The sequence below is a fragment of the Bombina bombina genome, chromosome 2 (genome assembly GCF_027579735.1).
Source record: "Bombina bombina isolate aBomBom1 chromosome 2, aBomBom1.pri, whole genome shotgun sequence".
In the NCBI taxonomy this organism is placed as follows: Eukaryota; Metazoa; Chordata; class Amphibia; order Anura; family Bombinatoridae; genus Bombina; species Bombina bombina.
In genome coordinates this window covers 829,534,232-829,561,020 of record NC_069500.1, presented here as the reverse complement: position 1 = coordinate 829,561,020, position 26,789 = coordinate 829,534,232, and the positions used below count along the sequence as shown (strand labels likewise).

The 26,789-nt window shown below is 35.6% G+C and overlaps 1 protein-coding gene across 1 annotated transcript in view; it reads left to right on the top strand.

Annotated features, from left to right (window-relative positions):
• The first annotated feature begins 5,850 nt into the window (after nucleotides 1-5,850).
• MFSD12 (major facilitator superfamily domain containing 12) overlaps nucleotides 5,851-26,789 on the top strand; it is a 170,238-nt gene continuing 149,299 nt past the window's right edge. Inside the window, 8 exon segments of the mRNA XM_053703117.1 lie at nucleotides 5,851-6,303; nucleotides 6,305-6,494; nucleotides 22,620-22,642; nucleotides 22,644-22,685; nucleotides 22,687-22,710; nucleotides 22,712-22,750; nucleotides 22,753-22,794; nucleotides 22,796-22,851. Of these exon segments, the coding sequence (XP_053559092.1) occupies nucleotides 6,229-6,303; nucleotides 6,305-6,494; nucleotides 22,620-22,642; nucleotides 22,644-22,685; nucleotides 22,687-22,710; nucleotides 22,712-22,750; nucleotides 22,753-22,794; nucleotides 22,796-22,851 (491 nt within the window). The 5' untranslated portion in view covers nucleotides 5,851-6,228.

Below are 26,789 nucleotides of genomic sequence, written 5' to 3'. Positions count from 1 at the left end.
GGTGGCTGGCACAGCAATTAACCACAGTATATGCTGTGTAAGCCAGACACACAGGCCTGATAGAAAATGAAATTAGATTACACTAGCAAAATGATTTAAAAATGTTTTTGTTTAAATTTACACTAATGTTAAGCAGATATGAGTGGTGGCTGGCACAGAGCAATTAACCACAGTATATGCTGTGTGAGCCTGAGACACAGGCCTGATAGAAAATGAAATTAGATTACACTAGCAAAATGATTTAAAAGTTTTTGTTTTTAAATTTACAATAATGTTAAGCAGATATGAGTGGTGGCTGGCACAGCAATTAATGAAAAAGGAAAAAAGATAAAACTGGAAAAAAATTCCAGAAATAAACTTATAACACAAGCGCTAATGAAAGCTTGAAATAGGTGACATAAAAAATGTGAAATCACTATGGTGAATATGTAAAAAATATGTGGAAAAAATGTGAGAAATAAAATAATGATGAGATCACAATAGTAGAAAGCCTAATTGAGGCATAAAAAACTACTACTAATTGAGTAGATGTGGAAAAAAGCCAATTGACGGCGGGGTGAAAATCAAACACGAAAGTGATGTGCAAAAAATACAATTTAATATATACAGAATCAAAAATACACAGAAAATAAAATAGCAGCTAAAAGAGTAATACAAATAAATACAATTTACAATGTGGATTATAAAAACACTCTATGCGTTTATCAGACGCAAAAATTAAAGTGTAGTAAGCAATGAAACAAGTTAGCAACACATTGATAAACGACAATAAGCATATACAGATTATGTTACAATTGAATTGTAACAATTGGTAAAGGCTGATAGTTGGAATGAGGCTGAAGGTGATTTCCAAATGAACAAGCGGATAAAGCCAAACGTCAAGCCAAACGAGATGTCAGGAATTGAGGCTGGAATGAGATAAAGAAGCCGGATCACACAGCAGAAAAAGTACCAAATAGAGGTTCACACTTTTACTTACACCAGAAGTGGTGAGGAGGTGTCCGAATGTCCTTTCAATGGCTAGCTGCTCCCGACAGTTTTGTACTTCCTACCGGCACTTTGAAAATCAGCTGGAGTGGTATACTCGTCTGAATCAATCTGTAGCCGCAGGGTGACTGAACGCAGAAGACTACGGAAGCCTTAGAGGGACAAAAAACTTAGAACCAAAGAACAATGCGTTTCAACCCGCACTGGGTCTTTATCAAGCTGGCACAGCAATTAACCACAGTATATGCTGTGTGAGCCTGAGACACAGGCCTGATAGAAAATGAAATTAGATTACACTAGCAAAATGATTTAAAAGTTTTTGTTTTTAAATTTACAATAATGTTAAGCAGATATGAGTGGTGGCTGGCACAGCAATTAACCACAGTATATGCTGTGTAAGCCTGACACACAGGCCTGATAGAAAATGAAATTAGATTACACTAGCAAAATGATTTAAAAGTTTTTTTGTTTAAATTTACACTAATGTTAAGCAGATATCAGTGGTGGCACTAATCACAGTATATGCTGTGAGCCTCACACACAGGCTGACAGCCAGGCAAATGCAAAAACAAAAACAAAAAAAAACGACTGAAGTTCTAGCCTTAAAAAGGGCTTTTTGGGCTGAAGTTCTAGCCCTAAAAAGGGCTTTTTGGGGTGCTGTCCTTACAGCAGAGATTAGATGAGTCCTTCAGGACTGTAGTGGACACTAAATACACTAGCCTAGCTATCTATTTCCCTATAATATCAGCAGCTGCAGCAATAAAACCTCCTCTCACTAACAATGCAAGATCGTAATGAATCTAAAATGGCTGCTGCCCAGGAGCTGTGAGGGTCTGTGAGGGAGTGTCTGCTGCTGATTGGCTCAAATGTGTCTGAAGGCTGTGAGATACAGGGTCAAAGTTTCCTCAATGATGACGAATAGGGGGCGGATCGAACATCGCATATGTTCGCCCGCAGCGGCGAACAGCGAACAAGCTATGTTCGCCGGGAACTGTTCTCCGGCGAACTGTTCGCAGACATCACTATTGACAAAACACTTGGCACTCGATAATGTTGTTCTGATTAAATAGATTACCTTATAAGGCTTACATGGGGTGGTTGTGGAAGGAACTGAGCTCTATCTATATGTGATATAAAATCTTATGGCTTGAGTACTGCAATAATAATACATAACTGTGGTGTATGGTGTTACTATAAATAATCCACCAGATTCTAAGCGGATCATTCTAATAATTTAATGTTAGGCAGAACATTACCATCTTGCAGCATTGTATTAGGCACATTGAAATAAAAGTTATATATTTTTTTTTTTTTTATTGAGGAACAATGATACAGGCATTTTGCGTGATAGACATAAGACAGAAAATAAACATATCAAGTCTGACTGCGATTGATCTACAATATTGAAAGTCCTCCATTTTCAGTCCATAAATAGCGATACAGGTCTCTCTTGGGCCCTGATTTGGTGCTTGTTTAAGTCCATGGGGTTAACATTCAGCAAAGGAGAGATAGGTTGAGGATTTGCACTATACTAAAATAAAATCAGCATAGGGATATTCAATTATCAAACACTCATATCAGTTTTATACCACAAAACATAGATGGATACCTTCACTAATATTCCTCACTTTTTGTGCAAGGCTTTAAAATTTTAAGTCAACACATAAGTCCCAGGGAGTTTTATAATGTAGGGATATAGGGATTTATAATAATTAAGAGCCATAACCACGCTATCCAGCTCTTTATAGGGTGGAGGTATTATATTGAGTGTTGGTTATGAGGGGTTATGTCACATGCTATGTTAAGGGGACTGTAGGGAGGGAAATCCTTAAAGGCAGACCTCGCACACAATGCCATAATGTAGATAGATGTAGGGGTAACACTGCGTGATAGCTAACATTGTTGTAATATAATTTTATACTGTGAATCATTCTCATACAACCTATTGTAACCAGACTTTGCTATACTAGGAAATAAAACTAGCATATTGACAATGTAAAAAAATGACTCAGAAACATCTTAAAGTATAGCTAAACAAACTGTAAAAACTTTTAAAGCAAGCTAGTGTCCACTGTTCTTAGCGTTAAGTACCTTGAGGATGTGGCTGTAGATAAAGCTGATGATCAGTTCATGCCGCAAGTTGTCAGAGGTTCTAATTTTAAATTAACTATAATACATTTATCCTCTAGATGCAAATAGCATCATATTGAACTAAGTGTTTCTTCCAGGGAGGATATTTGCAGTCTACCCTACCCCGGATCTAGAGATGTAACCTCCGCAGGGCGTTAAAACACAGGTCCCATCTGATTCAAGTGAGCGTAGGCGATCCTGGTGTCTGTGAGATGGATGAGACACGGGGAGTCGGTCCATCATCTTACAAGGAGTCTCCGATGCGCTGCGGATCTCAGAGCTTTCCACCCCCGTCAGGCACAGCTCCTTCTCAGCATAGTCCGGTCTCCACCCCACCGTGGACTGCAAGCACCCTTCCTCTCGTTAGCCATAGAGCCGGATCTTCCAATAAGATCTTCTCTGCCAGGTGATCTCTTTAGGCTCATATTAAGCTGGGTCTCCCTCTTTACTTTGCGAGGAATCTTTGCGTCTGTCTGTACTGTTTGTGGGTCTCTCTGTATCTGATGTGACACCAAATGGGGTGCAGGCACCATGCTTCCAAAACGCTTTGCTTCTGTTGGTTCAGCTGCGATAGGGAATACCCGCAGTATTAAATAATCATAAGGAGCTTTATCTATCAACTTATTCATTAGGCGTTCAAATCTTTCTAGGTGTGGGTCTGAATCTTGCTGGAAACAGTCTCCCGCCACAACCCGCCCATTTTAGTTGGTGCTGGTTGCGTAGTCACTAAGGTTATAATTGTAAATCTCTCCCTTTGTAGTTAGAAAAGCCTTGCAATATATATTGAAAGTCAGTAAGGCAAGCAACTGCCGCCAGCACTGTAGACCCGGTATAACCGGGGGGGGTCGTTACCTATGTGTAGGCCGCCACCTTAGGATTTAACTTGCCGAACTGTAGCTCTGATATCATGAAAACAGGAATCAAACTGTGTGATATATCTATTATATCCGCTGTGGCTATAATATGTTTAATTATAAGCTTGATTTGGCTGTTAGATGCTCTTTTAATCGGCGGGATTATTGAAGTTTCTTTCAGAGCTCTCAGTAGATGCGTCCTGTCAGGTACGCTGCTCGGACACGCCCCCCGAAATAAAAGATATATTTTATCATTATCTGTCTCTGCCATAGTAGCATAGTTCTAGAAATAAGCCTAAGGAATAAGAGTGCTTTCAATGTGTACACCTCTATCATTCTTGTACTGATAATTCAAGTTTGTTAAACATTACAAATGCCAATTAGTTTAGCCAGCATTGTTGTTCCAGTAAAAAAGCATGAATGCATTTGGTATCACACATAATGTTTGTGAAACGTGATATAGGAAAATGACCATATATAACATTAAACAGGAAAAACTAATGACTTACACATTAGAGCATTTTCATTTTGCACTTTCATGTCCCTTTAGTGGAAGTTTATTTTTATTTAAGGGACACAAACCCAAACTATTTATTTCATGATTCAGATAGAGGATGCAATATTAAACAACCTTCCAATTTACTTCTGTTATCAAATCTGCTTCATTCTCTTAGTATCTTTTGTTAAAGAAGGAGCAGTGCATTACTGGGAGCTTCCTCAATACATTGGGTGAGCCAATAACATGAGACATAAATGTGCAGCCACCAATCGGCAGCTCTGGCCTACTAGGTATCTTTTTCAACAAAGGATACTAAGAGAACAAAACAAATTGGATAATAGAAGTACATTTTTGTCCAAAGCTATTGCTTACAGTTATTATGAGGATAACATAATCAGGAGCACTTGTAATCTGAATGTATTTTATTAGTAAATATAATATATATATTAAACTTATAAGCTTTTACTTTTGATACTACTGCTACTGCTAGCAATAATAATATTAATGATATAAAAAAAACAAGTTGCTAAATCTTATGGTGGAAATATATTGTAATTGAGGAGCTATCACGTTTTAAAAAAGACAATATTTATTTATTGTATTTAATAAATAGAATTTATTTTGCATTTTCAAATTATTTTATATTGGAAAAATATAACTTTTTAAATAGGAATTGAATACAGTTTATAAAATCTAGTTTTTGTAAGATAATTTAACTAGTCAGTGTCTTTAATATGGCAGAAACCACTTTTAGTAAATGCAAAGCCGATTGTTAAGCCCGGGTGATGACACAGGAAACAATTTGCATATTTCGATTTTTCACTCTAAATTATGATTTAAATGATTCATAGTGTGATCAGGAGAACAGACCACAAATAGTGTGTCATTCTGTATAATTGCATGACTTTACAGTTTTAATGTGACTTTATTAGGTTAACGATAATATATATGTTTACTGGGAGACAATGAACTCAGCATTGTGCAAACCGGAATGGAAATAATGACACACAGATTCAGTGAAAACCAGTCTAGCAGGGCCAGGAATATGACAAGCTGTTTTAGAAATATAGTGAATCACAATACAGGCTGGTCTGTCAGGGAAAGGGTTAACTCTCTACTTGGTACTGCACTACTGAGCAGCCTGGGCAGGGAAAAAGGTTACACAGGATAGCAATCACAAGACAGGCTGAACCACCTGAGCCAGCCGCTTCTTCCCCATCCCCTTTATAAAAAAAAATGGGGGTTGTACTGATGGTGAGCTGTGATGACAAGCCTTCAAGTCCCGGACTCGGTTTGATTGGGGGAGAAGAGATCAGTAATGATGTGATTGGATAGGCTGGCTGTCAGTTTCCCGGCTGTTTCCAGTTTGTGTAAGGGAAGCTTTATAGTGGCTGTGCAATAACTGAGAGAAGAGCAAACAAACATATCAGTGCCTGGCTGTGTTTCTCGTGGTTTTAGGCGCATCTTGTTTGTGCTAGTTTAAATCCCACATCATTTGGATTTTTTACACTGGGACTTCTTGGGGCTGCCCCTCCAGGCACATATAATTTGTTGGGAATTCCTGTGTCAGTACAGTGATTACCAGGCTTGCCCCTGTTTATTATTATTTTTTTTTTTGTATAATGCCCACCGTCTCAATTGTTTTCGGGACCCCAGTTCTAAGAGCTATAAGTTAACAGATGCTGTTTGCTATAACCTTACCTATCTTCAAGTGGTTACACAGGTGGAGGCAGCTCTAGTGCTGCCTAGTACCCTATCATGGTAGAGACAGACAGTATACCAGTATGTCAGAGGCTCAGCTATGCCCTAGGACATTTCCTGAATGACCTGTGTGGCTTCTATGTGGTTTACCTATTTCCTGATCTACTTCCACTCTGTACTGGGATTTAACTCTTTCTACGCTGGTCTCTTACTGCTAGTGGGTCAGGTTGCTGATGGCATATGTACCCCTCTGGTTGGCTACGAGTCAGACCACCATGCTGGTTGCCTGCCCTACGGACGCAGGAAATCCTGGCATTTTATAGGTATGTTTGATGTGACATCCTGTCTAAGTATTCCCTGCAATATGTGTTGTAAGTTCTTTTGGATATTTGGTACCAGATGTTTATTATGTCCTGTAGAGACTGGCTATGTAACAGTGCGTCTGCTGTTTCCTCTCTGTAAAGTACAATGTTTCATGAAGATGCCTCACGTGTTAAAAAAAAAAAAAAGGAATACGGCGAAAAAGTGTCCAGTGAGTAAAGTGTCTGCTGGTCACACTTCTATTTAGTGACAAGTTTAAACTAAATGGATGTTCTATTAATTATTTTAATCTATCTCTCTATCTCTCTCTATATATATTGTGTTTGTTTGTAATTTACACTCCTCTGAATCTGGGATTGCATATTGATGTTCCTTTTAATATATACATTTCATCTCTACATTAAAGGGCCATAAAACCCAACATTTTTGCTTCAGCTAGAACATACAATGTTAAATAACATTCCAATTTACTTATGTTTTATATAATTTGCTTAGTCCTCTTTGCATCCTTTGTTGAAAAGTATACCTAGGTAGGTTCAGGAGCTGGGAGCTAGTTGCTGATTGGTGGCTTCACAAATATGCCTCTTTAATCTTCATGTCATGACTAGCTGTTTACCCTCCTTCTGACACATTTAAATTGCACAGCAAATTGGAAATCCTTATATAATTAAAATATATATATATATATATATATATATATATATTGCTCATGAGGTAGTCAATTTCATTTGAAAATGTCAGAAATGATTTATCATGGGGGGGGGGGGGGAATATAGGGAAATAGATGTCCTTTTAAACTAAATTAGAAATCAACCTCCTTATTGGTCCTCCTTTTGACTGGATGGCTTAAATGCAGCAGCACTGTCTAACGTTACTCCATTCATCTGATCACAAATTAACAGATGACTCCTACATTGCAAAATCTACTGCATAGTTCTGTTTTATAATAGTTATGCATGTGTACGGCGAATATGGACATGCTGTATTTAGAAAGGCATTAAAATAAAAATTGTTATATTTAAAGGGATTATTATTTTTATCGGTTATTTGTAGAGCGCTAAAGGGATACAACTTATTGCTTGCATATAACACTGTGCTAGCTGAAAATATCAGATGAGCCAACGAAGAAACAATCAAATGTATTTAGTTACAAATCACCAGCTAGTTACCAGTAGTGCAGGATATGTACATATTCTTTTCAACAATAGATATCAAGAGTACAAAGTGAATTTAAATTTGTCCATTATGAATTATGCAATTTAAATTTTTACTTTCCTAACCATTTATCTTATGCAATGAGGTTAAACACATAGGTAAAATTATGCTATGGAGTCACAAGCTTCGCAGCTCTTGCACAGGACATTACCGGTTACTGGTAGCTATATGCAACTGCCACTCCTGATTGGGGGCTTAAAGGGCTACTGTAGTGGATAATGTCATTCATTATAGCATGTCATTTTTCAACAATTCACTGTGGAACTGTTTGTTTAAAGCTATACTAAACTCAAATTTTTTTTCTTTAATGATTCAGATAGGGCAGGCAATTTTAAGCAACTTTCTAATTTACTCCTATTATCACATTTCTTTGTTCCTTTGCTATCTTTGTTTAAAAAGCAGGAATGTAAAGCTTAAAGGGACAGTCAAGTCCAAAAAAGCCTCATGTTTCAAATAGGGCATGTAATTTTTAAACTACTTTCCAATTTACTTTTATCACCAATTTTGCTTTGTTCTCTTGGTATTCTTAGTTGCAAGCTAAACCTAGGATGTTCATATGCTAATTTCTTAGACCTTGAAGACCGCCTCTAATCTAAATGCATTTTGATAGTTTTCACCACTAGAGGGCATTAGTTCACGTGTTTCATATAGATAACATTGAGCTCATGCATGTGCATTTACCATGGAGACAGCTCTGATTGTCTAAAATGCTAAAGTCTGTCTAAAGAAACTGAAATAACGGGGCATTCTGCTGAGGCATAGATACAAGGTAATTGCAGAGGTTTAAAACGTGTATTATAACTGTTGGTTATGCAAAACTGGGGAATGGGTTATTAAGCGATTATCTATCTTTTAAAACAACAAACTTCTAGTGTTGACAGTCTGTTAAGAGCCAGTCCATTTTTGGTTCAGAACCTGGGTTATGCATGCTTATTGGTTTGTTAAATGTAGCCACCAATAAGCAAGCACTATCCAGGGTGCTGAACCTAAAATGGGCTGGCTCCTAAGCTTTAAATTCCTTGTTTTTAAATAAAAGATAGCAAGACAACGAAGAAAAATGATAGTAGGAGTTAACTGGAAAGCTGCTTAAATTGCATTATCTGAATCGTGAAACTAAACCCACCTTTTTTTCTATCTCTTTAACCCCACAATAGAGTTACACATAATATCAGACTTGGATTTAGCCAGTCAGTGCTGCTGACTCATAAATTAACTCCACAAGATGAGCACACTGTTATCTATATGGCACACATGAACTAGCACTGTCTAGCTGTGAAAAATATACTGAGATAAGATGTGGCCTTTAAGGGCTTGGAAATGGCATATGAGCCTACCTAGGCTTGGCTTTACAACAAAGAATACTTAGAATAGCGCAAATTTGACGATAAAAGTAAATTGGAAAGGTGTGTGTTTTTTTTTTTTTGTTTTTTTTTTTGTCCCTTTTTTTTTAAAGGACAGGTAAACACAGTAGATTTACATAATCAACAAATGCAAGACAATGCAATAACACTTAGTCTGAACTTCACATGAGTACTAGATTTTTTTTTGTTGTTGTTGACAATTTAAAAGTTGTCCTTTTCCACTCCCCCTGTACCATGTGACAGCCATCGGACACAAATGCATATACGTTTATCTGTGAATTCTTGCCAATGCTCAGTAGGAGCTGGTGACTCAAAGTTTAAATATAAAAAGACAATATGTGGCTATCAGATGATCACTGTTGCCATGGTTATCACCAGACCACCATTATACCACGTGGTCATTCCTCCCTTTTTTTTTTTTTTTTTTTTTTTTTATTGGTTACTTGCCTCATTTTATTGCTTATCATGGGTATACTGTGGTTACTATTTTATAGCCAGGAACACTATAAAAGTCACCTATTGGACAGGATTTTCATTTTTTGTGATCTCACTAGAGGAGCATACATTCTTAATTTGAAAGCAAGCAAGCCCACTTTTCCATTGGAAGGGTATTGTTTGTGTGTGGTATGCCGTTGTGTAAGGGATAGACTGCTTTAGAGCCACTATGCCCCCCCCCCCCCGGAAATTTGCAGAATTCAGATTGTTATCCATGCATGCACACACACTTCTTTCATTATACTTTCACATTATAGTTCCACATTTTTTCTCACAAAATTCTGTATATGTGTATCTCAATCATTCATGACATTTAGTTTTTATTTCACAGATTAAAGGGACACTATACCCAAACCTTTTCTTTCATGATTAAGGTAGAGAATACAATTTTAAACAACATTCCAATTATTTCTATTACCCTAATTTGCTTCATTCTTTAGAATATACTGTAATGAAGAGAAATAGCAATGCACATGGTAGAACCAATCAGAGGAGGCATCTATGTGCAGCCACCAATCAGCAGCTGCTAAGCATATCTAGATATGCTTTTCAGCAAATAATATCAAGAGAATGAAGCAAATTAGATAATAGAAGTAAATTAGAAGTTGTATATAATTGTATGCTTTCTAAATCGTGAAAGAAAAAATTTGGGTTTCATGTCCCTTTAAGCTTAAATTGATATGAAACCCCAAATGAATTATTTTGTGATTCAGACAGAGCAATTTTAAGAAAAACACTTCTACCATCAAATTTGCTTTGTTCCCCATGACATTCTGTGTTGAAGAGATACCTAGGTAGGTGTCTGGATCTCTACATGACAGGAAATAGTGCTGCCATCTAGTGCTCTTGCAAAAACTGCTGCCATATAATGCTCCAAACACATGCACATCTAAGCTTACATCCCTGTTTTCAACAAAATACCAAGAGAATATAGAAATTTGATAATTAGAAGTAAATTAGAAGCTTTTTAAGAATACATTTTCTATCTGAATCATGAAAACAACAATGGGTTTTATGTCCCTTTTTTAAGGTACTAAACTTTCATGATTTAGAGCAGAACAAAAACTTCAATTTACTTAATTTTTTGGTATCCTTAGTTGAAAAGCATACATCGGTAGGACTCTGAGCAGATAGATCCCACTAGTTCATGACTGCTCCTTCAATAAAGGATACAAGGAGACTGAAGCAAATAAGATAAGCGGTAGATTGGAAAGTTGTATAAAATTGCATCTTTTCTCCTGAAATCATGAAGAGAAAAAAATGTTTAGTCTCCCCCCTTTTCTTAATCTTCCTTCAGGAGTTCCTCCCTATTCATTTATGTATCTTTTTCTCCCTGTATCATTTTGTGAGAGCAGATTAATAACCCTCCCTTACTTCATTCTAACATCTGTTGTGTTTTTTTATTTCACAATCTGAGGTCTCTATCGAGGTGCCAGACAACCAATGTCATGGCTCAAGCTAACTGAAATATAGTGTAGATTTTTTCCTCCCCCCTTCTTTTTTTTTTTTTTTTTTTTTTTTTTTATTTTTAATTTTGTACGTAGGTCTTTTGCTATTTTTTTTATTAACAAAAACTCACAATTTAATTGTAATCAGTCTGTTATATATACTTTGGTATTCTATATTGCACCCTTCAAAGTAGCAACTTTTATTAATATTTGATTTCACACTACACCTCTCTGTGTATAACATATTTTTTTTTTTTTTTGTACACATCTCTACTTGTAAATTGTTCATCCTATGAGATGGTACTGTTTCAATGTGGCAATTTTTTAAGTTTGATTGATCTATATATTTAACTGTGATTTGTAGCACTAATTAATTTTCCAAACTGTATCTCTTCAAGCTTATGTTAAAAAAAGAAAAAAAAAAAAAAAAAGTTTCAAAGTATGCAGATTGAAAACAGTTTGTAATAATACAAATAAAGTTGTGGCTGTTGAACTGTTGGAATCCTTTTTCATAGGTACAAGGTCCTGTGTGCAACAAGCTGCCATTTTGAGCAGGATTTATCAAAGCACTTCTCTTAAAATTGCGTCATAATTCGCATACGACTGATTCCCCTGATTTATTAATGGAAGGTGCGCTGAAAATTGGGCAAGTCCCGACTATACATTCCTCTCCCTGCATTTGCCAAGGCGCACCGGTGCGCTCAAAAAAGGGTTACATTTGCTTGTTTGTCACATTTCCTAGAGTCTACCTTTAGTATTACTCCCCATTACAAATTTATCACTTTTTGCGTCTTTGGAGAGAACGCAAAAGTTCACCTACAAATAATAGGGATGCACCGAAGTTTTGGCCGCAGAAACATTTCGGCCCGAAAATTGCATTTTTGGCTATTTCGGTTATTTTGCTGTTATTTTCGGTTAAAATTATTGTGTAGCATGTTTCAAATTTGATGCTAGCCTAGAGCTGCTTTTTAAGTTCATTACTTGACTTACTGTTCTGCATATAAATGAGTTTTCTATGACTCTACTTTATTTGGCTAATTGTAAAAAACAACAAAAAAACCTGTTTAAACTCTGTTACATAGAACTAAATAAAGAATAATACAGTATATTGATATCTATTTTAAGTAGGGATGCATTTAAATTTTGGTTTGCAGAAACATTTTTGTCGAAAATGGCATTTTATGCCTGTTTGTGTGTGGGGTTTTTTTTTTTTGTGTTGATAAAATTTTGTAGCATAAATATTGTTAAGATACCTTTTGTCCAATTTTAGTGTTTTACTAACAATAAAAGTGTGGTTTTTTTTTTATTGGCCGAAAGGTTTTCAATTCAGATTCATTCATTAATAGTCTAATTATGGAGAAAAAAAAAATAAAAAAAAATTTGAAAAAATTACTTTTTCGGTTTTCGGCCAAGTACATCTGGATGTTCGGTTTTCGGTCCAGAATTTCCATTTCGGTGCATCACTAACAAATACGAACTTTATAGTTCTCCATAGGTTCCTCGGGGGAACAAATTCATCATGTTTTTGAGCTTGTTCATGTTCACATCTATTTCAGAGTACTTTCTGATTCTAGCAGGTTTATCTTTGGCTAGCTAATATGCCACTATAGAATGTAAACTTGCCCCACAAAGATTGTAAATTGTATCTAACCAATGTGAATATTATGGTTTTATAGAGTCATTATTATAACAAAGTTAAGGTAAACATGTGCATCAAAAACTTAATGCGCAAAATTTGCCCAATGTAAAACGCGAATGTAATAGATTACTTGAAGAGGGCCAAAATACACCCTAAAAAACACCACAGGTTTGAAACTGACTCAGGAGAAATTGCTTTTTTCCCGCGGAAGAAATTCATCATAATTGGCCCCAGCTCACCTATTAAACAGCGCAAATTATGTGCAATTTTTATGAAAAATTTGTGCACACTGGGTGCGCGCCTCCAAGGATGAGCTGCAGAGAACTTGGGAGGAGAATACAAAGGAGAATTTTCCTAGCCCTTGATAAATTCTAGCCCTTTGTATATTGACTATTGCAAAGGGGGTAAACTCATAATTAAAGTCCCCAATTGGGAGGTGCAGAGAACTGCTGGTCCAGAGCAGGAAAACAGTTGATTTTTGCAGCCCCATAAAAATTATTAAGCTCAGCAGCTGCAGTGCTTGTGGTTCTGACTTTAACCATTTAGGTTTAACCTCCCCTCTGTCAGTAGTGCAAAATTGCATGCTCTGATGAATTAGTGTGCAATTGTTGGACTAGAATGTCCTTTAAGGGACAGTGTACAGTAAAAATTGTTTTTCCCCTTAATGTTTTCCATGACTTGTTATACTGGCTGCAGAGTATAAAATGTATGAGAAATGGTTTCTTTTTGTTTATCAAATACTGCTTTTTGTTAATTGAAACCAAAATCCGTTAAAATGGGTTGAGCTTGCAGGGAAACTCACATCTCATATTTTATCACTTTTTGTTAGGGTTACCACCCTAGATGGTATTTTACTGACATGGATGATATTTTTAAGGTTCAAGTCAAAAATAAAATAAATGTAAATATTTGCATAGGAAATTAGCACATCTAAGCAAAGATTCCCAGCTTGCTTTTTCCTAGAAATACTTAATATACAATGTTACAATGCACAAGAGAATTCTGGGTAAGATAAGCAAATTATCAGTTTTTTTTTTTTTTGCTTCAACTACTGTTTTAACTCAGCGATCCTTTTAACAGGATTATTGCAGCAAACCAGAAATCACTCACTAGACAGCCTGTTTCGTTCTTTTCGGAACTCATCAGTTGGATGATAGATTCTGGTTGCTGCATTGGTAAAGCTATTTACATGGTTTAAACCAAAATTGGTTAAAATAAAATTATGGGGGAGATAAAAAATAAAAACCTGAAATTAAAATCCTCCATGTCTCAAAATTAAATCAATGTAAATATTTGCATAGGAAATTAGCACATCTAGGCAAGAATTTCCGCTTGCTTTTCCCCCCAGATATACTTAATATACAACTGTTACCAATGCACAAGAGAAATTCTGGGTAATATATGCCAATTAGATATGCAAATTCTGTTTCTCCTTTTTTTTTTTTTTTTTTTTTTTTTTTTTTTTAAACTAACAAACAACAAAAATAAAATTCTGACTGAAACTTCTAAGTGTTGTTAAAATCTAATTATAAACCCAATGATAATTTAAAATCCTTCCCTAGCACTCTTAAGTTTCTTATTTATGGTATTTATAATGGGTATTTTTTTTTCTCTCTCAGAAAAGGTGGTATCCCCTACTTTCTCTGTACATACGCATGTTTCTCTATATTCTTCATAACCTAATCCTACTTACTTAGAAAGAATAATTGAAAGTTAACATTTTATTGCTTATCTATCATACCTCCACTGGGAGTGTCATTTTTGTTTCTGTGTGCTATGTTTACACAGCTATCAGTATAGGAAGGTATACCACAGGCAAAATTGGCTATTTCAAAAGCTGATATAAAGGTAAATGATATATTTGTAAGCTATTTAATACACACCAGCAGGTAAATGAATCATTGGGAACAAATTAAAGGGAGAGAAAATATCGGGTAAACTAGCCATTTTAAAGCAACATTGCACTAAAATATTTCTAGTGTGTGTAAGAGCAGCACTTTAAACATGCTAAAAGTATATATTTTTTTTGTACAAAGTTTAAAGGGCTAGCAAACACCAAAATGTTGTTGTTTAAAAAGATAGATAATACCTTTTATTCTGCATAACCAACTTTGTTATAGAAATATGCGTTTCTTTCAGTAATTGGCAAGAGTCCATGAGCTAGTGACGTATGGGATATACAATCCTACCAGGAGGGGCAAAGTTTCCCAAACCTCAAAATGCCTATAAATACACCCCTCACCACACCCACAATTCAGTTTTACAAACTTTGCCTCCTTTGGAGGTGGTGAAGTAAGTTTGTGCTTGATTCTCTACGTTGATATGCGCTTCACAGCATTTTGAAGCCCGATTCCTCTCAGAGTACAGTGAATGTCAGAGGGATGTGAAGGGAGTATCACCTATTGAATTCTATGGTTTTCCTCGCGGGAAATCTTTTTCATAGGTTCTCTGTTATCGGATAATAGAGATTCATCTCCTACCTCCCTTTTTCAGATTGATGATATACTGTCAATTTACCATTACCTCTACTGATAACTGTTTCAGTACTGGTTTGGCTATCTGCTATATGTGGATGAGTGTCTTTCAGTAAGTATGTTTTGATTAGTTAAGACACTCCGCTATGGTTTGGCACTTTATGTGTTAATATAAAGTTCTTAATATATGTACTGTACTTATACATAAACCTGACTCATGGCAAATATATTTCCTTTTGCAGTCTATCAGTTTCATATTTGGGGAAAATATTTTTCTTACCAGGGGTATAGTCGTTTTACCTGGGGTATAGTCGCAAAATTCTGATTTGCGCGAGAATTTTTTTTGGCGCGAAGGTTCGTCTCGTGACGCAAATTCGTCATTTCCGGCGTTTTAGTTGACGCAGAGTTTCCTTGCACAAGGTTGCGAGTGTCATTTCTGGATGTTGTTGGCACCAAAAAAATTCATTTTACGTTGTGCGTCATACTTGGCACCAAATAATTTCATTATTTAAAACCCCATTCCTATATGCCTCTTGCCTTTTTATATGTCAGAGGGCTATGCTGTTAGCATTTTTTTTTCCCATTCCTGAAACTGCCATATAAGGAAATTGATAATTTTGCTTTATATGTAGTTTTTTTTTTTTCTCTTACATTTGCAAGATGTCTCAATCTGATCCTGTATCAGAAACCACTGTTGGAACCCTGCTGCATGATAACAGTTCTACAAAAGATAAGTGTATCCATCAGTAATAGTACAATGCCTGTTGTTCCTTCAACATCTAATGCACATGATATCCCTGTGAATATAAAAGATTTTATTGCTGATGCAATTCAGAAGGCTTTGTCTGCTATCCCTCCTTATAATAAACCTAAAAGGTCTTTTAAAACTTCTCAAAGTTGATGAAATTTCAAATGACCGACAACATACTGAATTATCCTCCTCTGATGAGGATCTATCTGATTCAGAAGATCCTTCCTCGGTTATTGACACTGACAAATATTATTTATTTAAAATGGAGTATATTCGTTTCCTGTTAAGAGGTGTTGATTACTTTGGATATTGAGGAAACTAGTCCTCTTGATATTAAAATTAGTAAACGTTTAAATTCTGTTTATGAACCTCCTGTGGTTACTCCAGAGGTTTTTCCAGTTCCTGATGCTATTTCTGATATGATTTTTAAGGAATGGAATAGGCCTGGTACTTTTATTCCTTCTTCAAGGTTTAAAAAATCGTATCCTTTGCCATCAGATTAGAGTTTTAGGAAAAGATCCCCAAAGTTGATGGGGCTATTTCTACTCTTGCCAAACGTACTACTATTCCTATGGAAGATAGTACTTCCTTTAAGGACCCTTTAGATAGGAAACTTGAATCTTACCTAAGGAAAGCTTATTTATATTCTGGCTATCTTCTCAGGCCTGCCATTTATATGGCTGATGTTGCAGCTGCATCAACTTTTTGGTTGGAAAGTTTAGAGCAACAGGAAATGAGTCCTGATTTGTCTAGCATTGTTCGCTTGCTTCAACATGCTAATCATTTTATCTGTGATGCCATTTTTGATATCATTAAAATTGATGTTAAATCTAAGTCTTTAGCTATTTTAGCTAGAAGAGCTTTGTGGCTCAAATATTGGAATGCTGACATGGTATCTAAGTCTAGATTACCATCTCTTTCTTTCCAAGGTAATAATTTCTTTGGTTCTCAGTTGGATTCGATTATTTCAGCTGTCACTGGGGGGTAGCAAGTGTGTGTGTGTGTGTTTTTTTTTTTTTTTTTTTTTTTTTTTTTTTTTTTCCCTCAGGTTAAGAGATCTACGGGTAAATCTAAAGCTTCTAACAGTTTTCATTCCTTTCGACAAAATAAGGACCAGAAACACAATCCTTCCCCCAAAGAATCTGGTTCCAATTGAAAACCTTCTTAAAGTTGGAGTAAATCCAAGCCATTTAAGAAACCAAAGCCAGCCCCTAAGTCCGCATGAAGGTGCGGCACTCATTCCAGCTCAGCTGGTAGGGGGCAGATTAAGATTCTTCTAAAGCATTTGGGCAGATTCTGTCCAAAATTGATGGATTCAGAGTATTGTCTCTCAAGGGTACCGAATAGGATTCAGATTTTTTTTTTTCCCCCCTCCCTTCACGCATCCCAGCAACTCTACTAAAGGCTCAGGCTATTCTGAAGTGTGTTTCAGACCCGGAGCTTTCAGGGGTAATCATACCTGTTCTGTTTCAGGAACAGGGTCTGGGGTTTTATTCAAATCTATTCATTGTCCCAAAGAAAGAAAATTCATTCAGGCCAGTTCTGGATCTGAACATTTTGAATCGTTTTGTAAAAGTGCCAACTTTCAAAATGTTGACTATAAGGACTATTCTGCCTTTTGTTCAGCAAGGGCATTATATGTCCACAATAGACTTACAGGATGCATATCTTCATATTCCGATTCATCCAGACCACTATCTGTTTCTGAGATTCTCTTTTCTAGACCAGCATTACCAATTTGTCGCTCTTCTGTTTGGCCTAGCGACCGCTCCAAGAATCTTTTCAAAGGTTGTCGGTGCCCTACTCTATGTAATCAGAGAACGAGGTATTGCGGTGTTTCCTTATTTGGATGATATCTTGGTACTAGCTCAGTCTTTACATTCTGCAGAATCTCACATGAACCAACTAGTGTTGTTTCTTCAAAGACATGGTTGGAGGATCAATTTACTAAAATATTCTTTGATTCCTCAGACAAGGGTCACCTTTTTAGGTTTCCAGATAGATTGTGTCCATGACTCTGTCTCTAACAGACAAGAGAACTCGGCTTGTCAAAACCTTCAGTCTCAATCATTCCCTTCAGTCACTATGTGCATGGAAGTTTTAGGTCTCATGACTGCAGCATCGGACGCGATCCCCCTTTGCTCATTTTCATATGAGACCTCTCCAGTTTTGTATGCTGAATCAATGGTGCAGGGATTATACAAAGATATCACAATTAATATCCTTAAATCCCAATGTTCGACTCTCTCTGACTTGTTGGTTAGATCTCTATCGTATAGTTAAAGGGGCCTCTTTTGTTTGTCCAACATGGACTGTGATCACAACAGATGCAAGTCTTTCAGATTGGGGAGCTGTCTGAGGATCTCTGACAGCACAAGGGGTTTAGAAATCTCAAGAGGCGAGGTTACCAATCAATATTTTAGAACTCTGTGCTATTTTCAGGGCTCTTCAGGTTTGGCCTCTGCTGACGAGAGAACTGTTAATTTGTTTTCAGACAGACAATATCACAACTGTGGCGAATGTCAATCATCGGGGTGGGACTCACTGTCCCCAAGCTATGAAAGAAGTATCTCGGATACTTTCTTGGGTGGAATCCAGCTTCTATCTAATTTCTGCGGTTCATATCCCAGGTGTAGACAATTGGGGAAGTGGATTATCTTAGCCGTCAGACTTTACATCCGGGGGAGTGGTTGCTCCATCCAGATGTGTTTTCTCAGACTGTTCAGATGTGCGGTCTTCCAGAAATAGATCTGATGGCTTCCCATCTAAACAAGAGACTTCCCAGGTACCTGTACAGGTCCAGGGATCCTCAGGCGGAGGTGGTGGATGCGTTAGCAGTTCCTTGGTGTTACTAACCTGCTTATATCTTCCCGCCTCTAGTTCTTCTTCTTCCAAGAGTGATCTCCAAGATCATCATGGAGCAATCGTTGCTGGTAGCTCCAGCATGGCCTCACAGGTTTTGGTATGCGGATCTTGTCCAGTTGCCAACCTTGGCCACTTCCTTTAAGACCAGACCTTCTGTCTCAAGGTCTGTATTTCCATCAGGATCTCAATTCATTAAATTTGAAGGTATGGAAATCTAACGCTTAGTCATAGAGGTTTCTCTGACTCTGTGATTAATACTATGTTATAGGCTCGTAAATCTGTTTCTAGGAAGATTTATTATCGAGTTTAAAAGACTTATATTTCATGGTGTTCTTCTCATAAATTCTCCTGGCATTCTTTTAGAGTAACTAGAATTTTAGTTTCTTCAGGATGGTTTGGATAAAGGTTTGTCTGCAAGTTCCTTGAAGGGACAAATCTCTGCTCTTTCTGTTTTATTTCACAGAAGATTGCTAAGCTTCCTGATAATCTCTCCTCCTTGGAGTCTTAATTTGATTTTGAAGGCTTTACTGGCTCCTCCGTTTTGAGCCTATGCATTCTTTGGACATTAAATTACTTTCTTGGAAAGTGTTTGTTCCTTTTGGCAATCTCTTCTGCTAGAAGAGTTTCTGAATGATCTGCTCTTTCTTGTGAATCTCCTTTTCTGATTATCCATCAGGATAAGGCAGTTTTGCGGACTTCATTTACATTTCTACCTAAGGTTGTAAATTCCAACAACATTAAATGAACACTGAACCCAATTTTTTTTTCTTTTGTAATTCAGAAAGAGCATGCAATTTTAAGCAACTTTCTAATTTACTCCCATTATCCATTTTTCTTTGTTCTCTTGCTATCATTATTTGAAAAAGGCATCTAAGCTTTTTTTTTTTTGGCTTCAGAACTCTGGACAGCACTTTTTTTTTTTTTTTTTTTTTTTTATTGGTGGATGAATTTATCCACCAATCAGCAAGGACCACCCAGGTTGTTCACCAAAAATGGGCCGGCACCTAAACTTACATTCTTGCATTTCAAATAAAGATACCAAGAGAATGAAGAAAATTTGATAATAGGAGTCAATTAGAAAGTTGCTTAAAATTTCATGCTCAATCTGAATCGCAAAAGAAATTTTGGGTACAGTGTCCCTTTTTAATAGAGAAATTGTTGTTCCTTCTTTGTGTCCTAATCCTAAGAATTCTTTGGAGAGATCCTTGCATTCTTTGGATGTTGTAAGAGCTTTGAAATATTATGTTGAAGCTACTAAAGATTTTAGTAAGACTTCTAGTCTATTTGTTATCTTTTCTGGTTCTAGGAAAGGTCAGAAGGCTTTTGCCATTTCCTTGGCATCTTGGTTAAAGCTTTTGATTAATCAGGCTTATTTGGAGTCGGGTCAGGCCCCGCCTCCGAGAATCACAGCTCATTCTACTAGATCAGTCTCCATTTCGTGGGCTTTAAGAATGAAGCTTCAGTTGATCAGATTTGCAAAGCAGCAACTTGGTCTTCTTTGCATACGTTTATTAAATTCTACCGTTTTGATGTATTTGCTTCTTCGGAAGCCGTTTTTGGTAGAAATGTTTTTCAGGCAGCTGTTTCAGTTTGATTCCTCTGCTTATAATTTAATTTTTTTTTTTTTTTCCCATTTAAGAGAATAAACTTATATTTTGGTTTGTGGATTAATTTTTTCAGCGTAAAATAGCTGTTATTTTTATCCCTCCCTCTCTAGTGACTCTTCTGTGGAGTTCCACATCTTAGGTATTACTGTCCCATACGTAACTAGCTCATGGCCAATTACATGAAAGAAAACCTAATTTATGTAAGAACTTACCTAATAAATTCATTTGTTTCATATTGGCATGAGACCCACCCTTTTTTATGGTGGTTATGATTTTTTGTATAAAGCACAATTATTCCCTTTTTTATGCTTTTTACTCCTTTCTTCACCCCACTACTTGGCTATTCGTTAAACTGAATTGTGGGTGTGGTGAGGGGTGTATTTATAGGCATTTTGAGGTTTGGGATACTTTGCCCCTCCTGGTAGGATTGTATATCCCATACGTCACTAGCTCATAGATTCTTTCCAATATGAAAGAAGAAATACATTTATCAGGGTAAGTTCTTACTAAAATTATGTTTTTACCTCTGAATAACAGATTTACTTTGTATCTAAGCTTCTGCAGACTTTGCCTCCTTATTTAAATCCTTTGACAGACTTGCTATTTCAGGCAATTAGTGCTGACTCTTAAATAACTCGACGTGTGTGTGAGCACAATGTTATTTATATGAAACTTATAAACTAATGCTCTCTAGCTGTTAAACTGTAAAATGCATTCAGATAAGAGGCGGCCCTTCAAGGGTTTTAAAAAATTAGCATATGAGCCCTACCTAGTTTAGCTTTCATCTAAGCATACCAAGAGAACAAGCAAATTTGATGATAAAAGTAAATTAGAAAGTTGTTTAAATTTACATGCCCTATCTGAATCCTGAAAGTTAATTTAGTTTTTTAAAGGGTAATGTACAATTAGTGTGAAGTACAAAATATATATATCACTATATCCCCAGTGAATATTAGGTTTTTGCAATGGAAATGCACTCTATATCCTTCTAAAATAGATTACAAAATGAATTACAAGTGTTCTCAACAGAAAATGTTGCCAGATGAATGGCATTAAGAATTAACTGGGGGTGGGGGTAGTATAATACTTTGTAATATGTTGAACATTTGATTTGATATTTATTATTGGTTAAACTGGGTGGATTTCATTTGGAATCACTAGTCAGTAAGAAAGCTCTTTTTTTTTTTTTTTTTTTTTTATTTTTTTTAAAATCCCATTTCTGAATCGTGTTTTCATTTTCAGAATAATAACTTATTTTTCCAGTTATATCAGAGCATTACTGAATTGGTTATATATTTCTTTTTTTTTTTTTTTCATGACTCAGAGCAGGCAATTTTAAGCACTTTCTAATTTACTCCTATTATCAATTTTTCTTTTGTTCTTTTGGCTATCTTTATTTGAAAAGCAGGAATCTAAGCTTAGTTGCTGGCCCAGTTTTTGGTACTAAATGTAGCCACCGATAAGCGAAGCGCTATCCAGGGTACTGAACAAAAAATGGTCCGGTTTCCATAGCTTAAATTCTGCTTTTTCAAATAAAGATGAGCAAAAAGAATGGAAGAAAAAATGATAATAGGAGGTAAATTAGAAAGTTGCTTAAAATTTGCTCTCTTAATCATGAAGAGAATACATTTTGGGTTTAGTATCTTTTTACTAAACTCTTATTAAATAGCTTTATTTAAAAAAAAAAAAAAAGTTTTAAAAAAGAGAACTCCTTTCCCCTTGCTCCTTACCCAGTCCCCAGCTTTGCACAACCAACATTGTAACCTTTTTTTAAACCTCTAAATTCCTCCCTGTTTTCTAAGCCCTTGCAGGCCTCTTCTAATCTCATTGCATTTTATTAGCTTTTCACAGCCAGACAGTGCTAGTTCATGTGTGTCAGATAACACTGCTCACTCCTGTGGAGTTATTTTGGAGATGGCACCAATTAGCTAAAATGCAAGGTCTGTAAATGGCACTGAGATAAAGAGGGCAGATGCTTTAATATAGAAAGGTAACCACGGAGAGGTAATGTTTAATCTATCTAAAGCACAAATTAATTGCATCATTTAATATGAATGGATTTAATGATAAATTGTGTAATAAACATTGAAAACCTGTAGTAATACAACATTTTTGCTTAATATTGGCTTAAATTTTGTCAGGTAGTCAGAAAAAAGCCAGGTGGCTTTGCCCATGAAATAGATCTGGGGAGAATGCTGTAATTAGAACAACCTACTTAGTTTCCTGTTTTGTCATGCATTTGTTTAATTCCTCTTCTGTTTCAACTCCCCAGGCACACTGAGTGTGGTCCTGTCCTTTCCCATTCATTTTCAATCCTTGCCTGGGCTGCACAGTGACCCACACCAGAATGGGTGGGTCTAGTTTTACTTCATCCCTTTCATCATCATCTTCCAGTTTGGTTGGGGGCAGCCACCCAGATCTCCCATCTTTCGCTCATCCCAGAGTTGTGCGAAGAATGATCATGACAAGGTTGAGCTCACTGCATTTCGGGTAAGTGACCTGATGTCACTTGGATCTTGATAACCTAGATAGTAAATAATGGTGAACACCTTTTTAGTGCTTTGAAGTCTTATTATATCTGGAATTACCCCATTTAATTGTACCCAAAATCCAAAAGATGATATGATGTAAAGGGCCCCATATGACTTCCATATCTGTCTACACATCTCTACATCAACTGGCAATAGGGGCAATATATTCAGAAACTGTAGGTAAAAGTTGAAGGGACTTTTTCCCCCCCCCCCAAGAGCAGCTGTTAAACTTATTCTATATAAATATATATATATATATATATATATATAATATAGTAAATATATATATATATATAAATATATATATATATATATATATATATATATATATAAATATATATATCTATATATATATAATATTATATATATATATATAATAAAAGTATGCAAAAGCTGTTTCAAATGTAAGGCCCTGTGTAACTACAATAATTTTTCTTTCTCTTTAAATAAGTTAATGAAAAAAATGTTGCTGGACAAGATGTGAAAAACCACACTGACGCTTTCAGAGTCAGTCCTCATGGAACTTATCTTAGAAAAAAAAATGGGGGGGGGGGGGTTCTGGGCCCCTGCGAGTATCTTAAGATCTTACCCATAAAATGTAGTGGAGCTCACTAGAAAGGGAAATGTTCCTAGGAAGAGCAAAGTTAACAGGAAGTGCAGTTTAAGAATAAATCCTACACCAATTACAGATCAGATTAAATGTTTTTAGTATAAGAGTCCTTGCAATCACCCTATTTTCGTATACATGTGTTTTTTCCATTAGGGTAATATGTGTGTTTTGCATATTTTGACACAATCTTTTTAGCTTTGCAAGAAAAAGATTGAGATCTTTAAGGAGGAAAATATTGATAGATAATACGGCAGACCTGGAGGAAAATTTCAGGCTACACACATTTTCAGCCCACATGCACAGGACAGGGAATGCTCCTTTAACCCTTTCCTGCCAGGGTTAAAATGTCTACATCAGAACAACTGTTCTGATGTAGACAAATTGAAATCACCACGATCGCGAGATTTCAATTATTGGATCGGGTCTGGGGGGCGTCCCTATAACCCTAGGAACGCTCTCCAGACCGCGATCAAATCCAGGAAGTGCAGAAGGCTTCAAGACAGCCGTTGGCTATGACGTTCTATTCCGTCATAACTGCTCTAAAGCCCAGTGTAATTATAACGGCGTTAAAAGGTTGACAATAAGGAAAACCCTTTTTTTTTTTTTTTTTTTTTTTTTTTTTTTTTTTTTTTTAGGACATTCAAAATAAAATTGCATTTACAGGTAGACAAAATAAAGTTGCCCAACAAAATTGCAAAGTGTACCTGTAAAGCATAAAAAAAAAAAAAAAATACATGAAGGGCCAGATTATAAAGGGAGCGCTAATTTTTCCCGTTTACGGGGCACACTGTAAATAACTAGCCATTACAATATGCTTTTTTTTTTTTTTTTTTTTTTTTTTTTAAATAAATAAACCCCCCAGCAAAAAGAAGTTTTTTTTTTTTTTTTTCAAAAAAGCTTTATTCAACACTTTAACATACAGCTAAATAACACAAAACATGATAATCTATCAAAATTAACTCAGATTTCCATCAGGTAATTTCCTCTATCCTTAGATAAAAGTTTTTGTAGATTTCCATAACTTCTGTTGTCGTCGTCTGATAATTTCTACTTAACAAAAATAATTCATGTTTACCAACAATTCATAGTGTATACATAAAGCTCAAAATTAAAGAACTCTAAATCTCTCTGTTCATTATATATTGATTTTACTTTCTTTTTTCTTATTTTTTCCTAAACTCGTCTAACCAAATTTAGCTTAAAATAATATATCTTCAGCAATGCAGAATCCCAAACCCTTCTCTTCCTATTTCATTCCCTTCTTAGATTCATACCATATAAATCTTCCTATATATTTATTTGTAAAATATTCACTATATCATAGTATAGATCCATCTGATTCATCAGTTGATAATGAAGTTTTTCCATTGATACTGAGTATTGTATTTGTGACTTCCATTCTGTTATTGTCGGAGCTTTTTTCTGCTTCCAAAGTCTAGGTATAGTCTGTTTGGCACTATTCAGGAGGATGTACAGTGCTTTACCATGTAATGTTGATAGTTTTGGTATTGGCTTAAATACCAAAATGGTTATTGGATCTAAAGCCAATTTTATTTTTAATAATCTATATCTCAGTTATTAACGACCAATAATTAAAAATGATTGGGCATAGCCACCATAAATGTAACATTGTACCCATTTCTCCACATTCTCTCCAGCATTGATCTGAGGAGTTAGGGAATATAGCTTTAATCCTTTTAGGAGTTAAATACCACCTCATTAAAAATTTATAATTTGTTTCTTGTATATAGATGATATTGAAGCTTTAGTATGCCGTTGGAAAATTATATTCCATTCTTTTCTTGTGGGTGGTATTGTAAACTCTCGGGACCATGCCTTAGTATAAGATGGTAAATCTAAAGTTGTAGATATCATTATTGTTTTATAAATAAGTGATAGTATACCTTTTTGTTGATGTTTTCCCTGAACATAATACTTCAAAAGGAAGCCTTTGTCTAGTTTTCTTAAGTAAATATCAAAGAAAGATTTAAGCTGAAGATACCTAAACCAAGAATTAAATATCATCACCCGCTATTAATTAGTTCTACTTTTAATTTTAGAATGTTTCCATTCATAAAAGTATAAAATGGTAATGAATCCTCTAATGTTAGTGTACTAATTTCTCCTCCATATTTACAAAATGGTAAGGATTTGTCTAATATGATCAATGTGAGTGGAGAGGGTATTGTTGAAATTGGATTTTTTAATTTTAGGATGGTTTCCCATGTTTGTATCAACTCTTTAAGAATTGGATACACTTGCATATTTTTTGGCCATGTTTTTATTGGTAACCAGCAATTACTCCCTAATTGTCTAACTTGTATTAAGTTATGCTCTAGTTGTACCCATTCTTTCAGTTTAAAATTTTTACTCCAATCCACTATTCTCTGTAGTATTGCTGCTCTCCTATATTTTAACCTCTTAAGGACATATGACGGAATTTTTCCGTCATAAAACAATTGAGCAAACTGAAAGCTGTGTCCTTAAAGGGTTAATAAGCAAGGTACTCCCAGCCCCCCTTTATCCTTTGATAAATACAGAGTTATTTTAGATATTCTTGGGGTAATTCCGCGCCAAATATATCTATTTAGTAGAGATTGAAACTTATTAATATAATTAGTAGATAAAGGGATTGGCAATGTCTGAAATAAGTATAATAATCTTGGTAAAATATTCATTTTTACTGCTTGAATTCTCCCTAGCCAAGAGAGCAATCTTTTTCCATCTGTTTATTTCCGTCTGGGTTTCCAGATATAACTTTTCGTAATTTAATTTAACTAGATCATTTTGATTATTCGCTATAGTAATTCCCAGATGTTTAATAGTATTCGAAGTTATTTTCAAATTAGTATTTTGGGTGATTAATTGAAGGTTTACTTTATCTAGTCCACAACTCAAAAGTTCTGATTTCAAATGATTTATGGAAAAGTTAGAATATTTACCATATTCTGTGAGAGCAGTTAAAACTGCAGGAATGGATTTGGCTGGATCAGATAATGTAAAAAGAACATCATCTGCATAAAGTGAGATTTTAAAATTGATATCCCCTATCTTAATGCCATATATTTTAATTTTTCCTAATTTTAGATGCCATCACTTCAATTGCAAATAATATGGGTGATAATGGGCACCCCTGTCTTGTACCATTACTTATATTAAACGGTGTTGATATTGAATTGTTAAATTTGACAGTTGCATAAGGTGCGTTATATAGGGAGAAAATTCTTACTTTATATCAATTTGGTTTTAGTAAAATATTTATAGAAAGACGCAAGAATTGCCAATTTAGCCGATCAAAGGC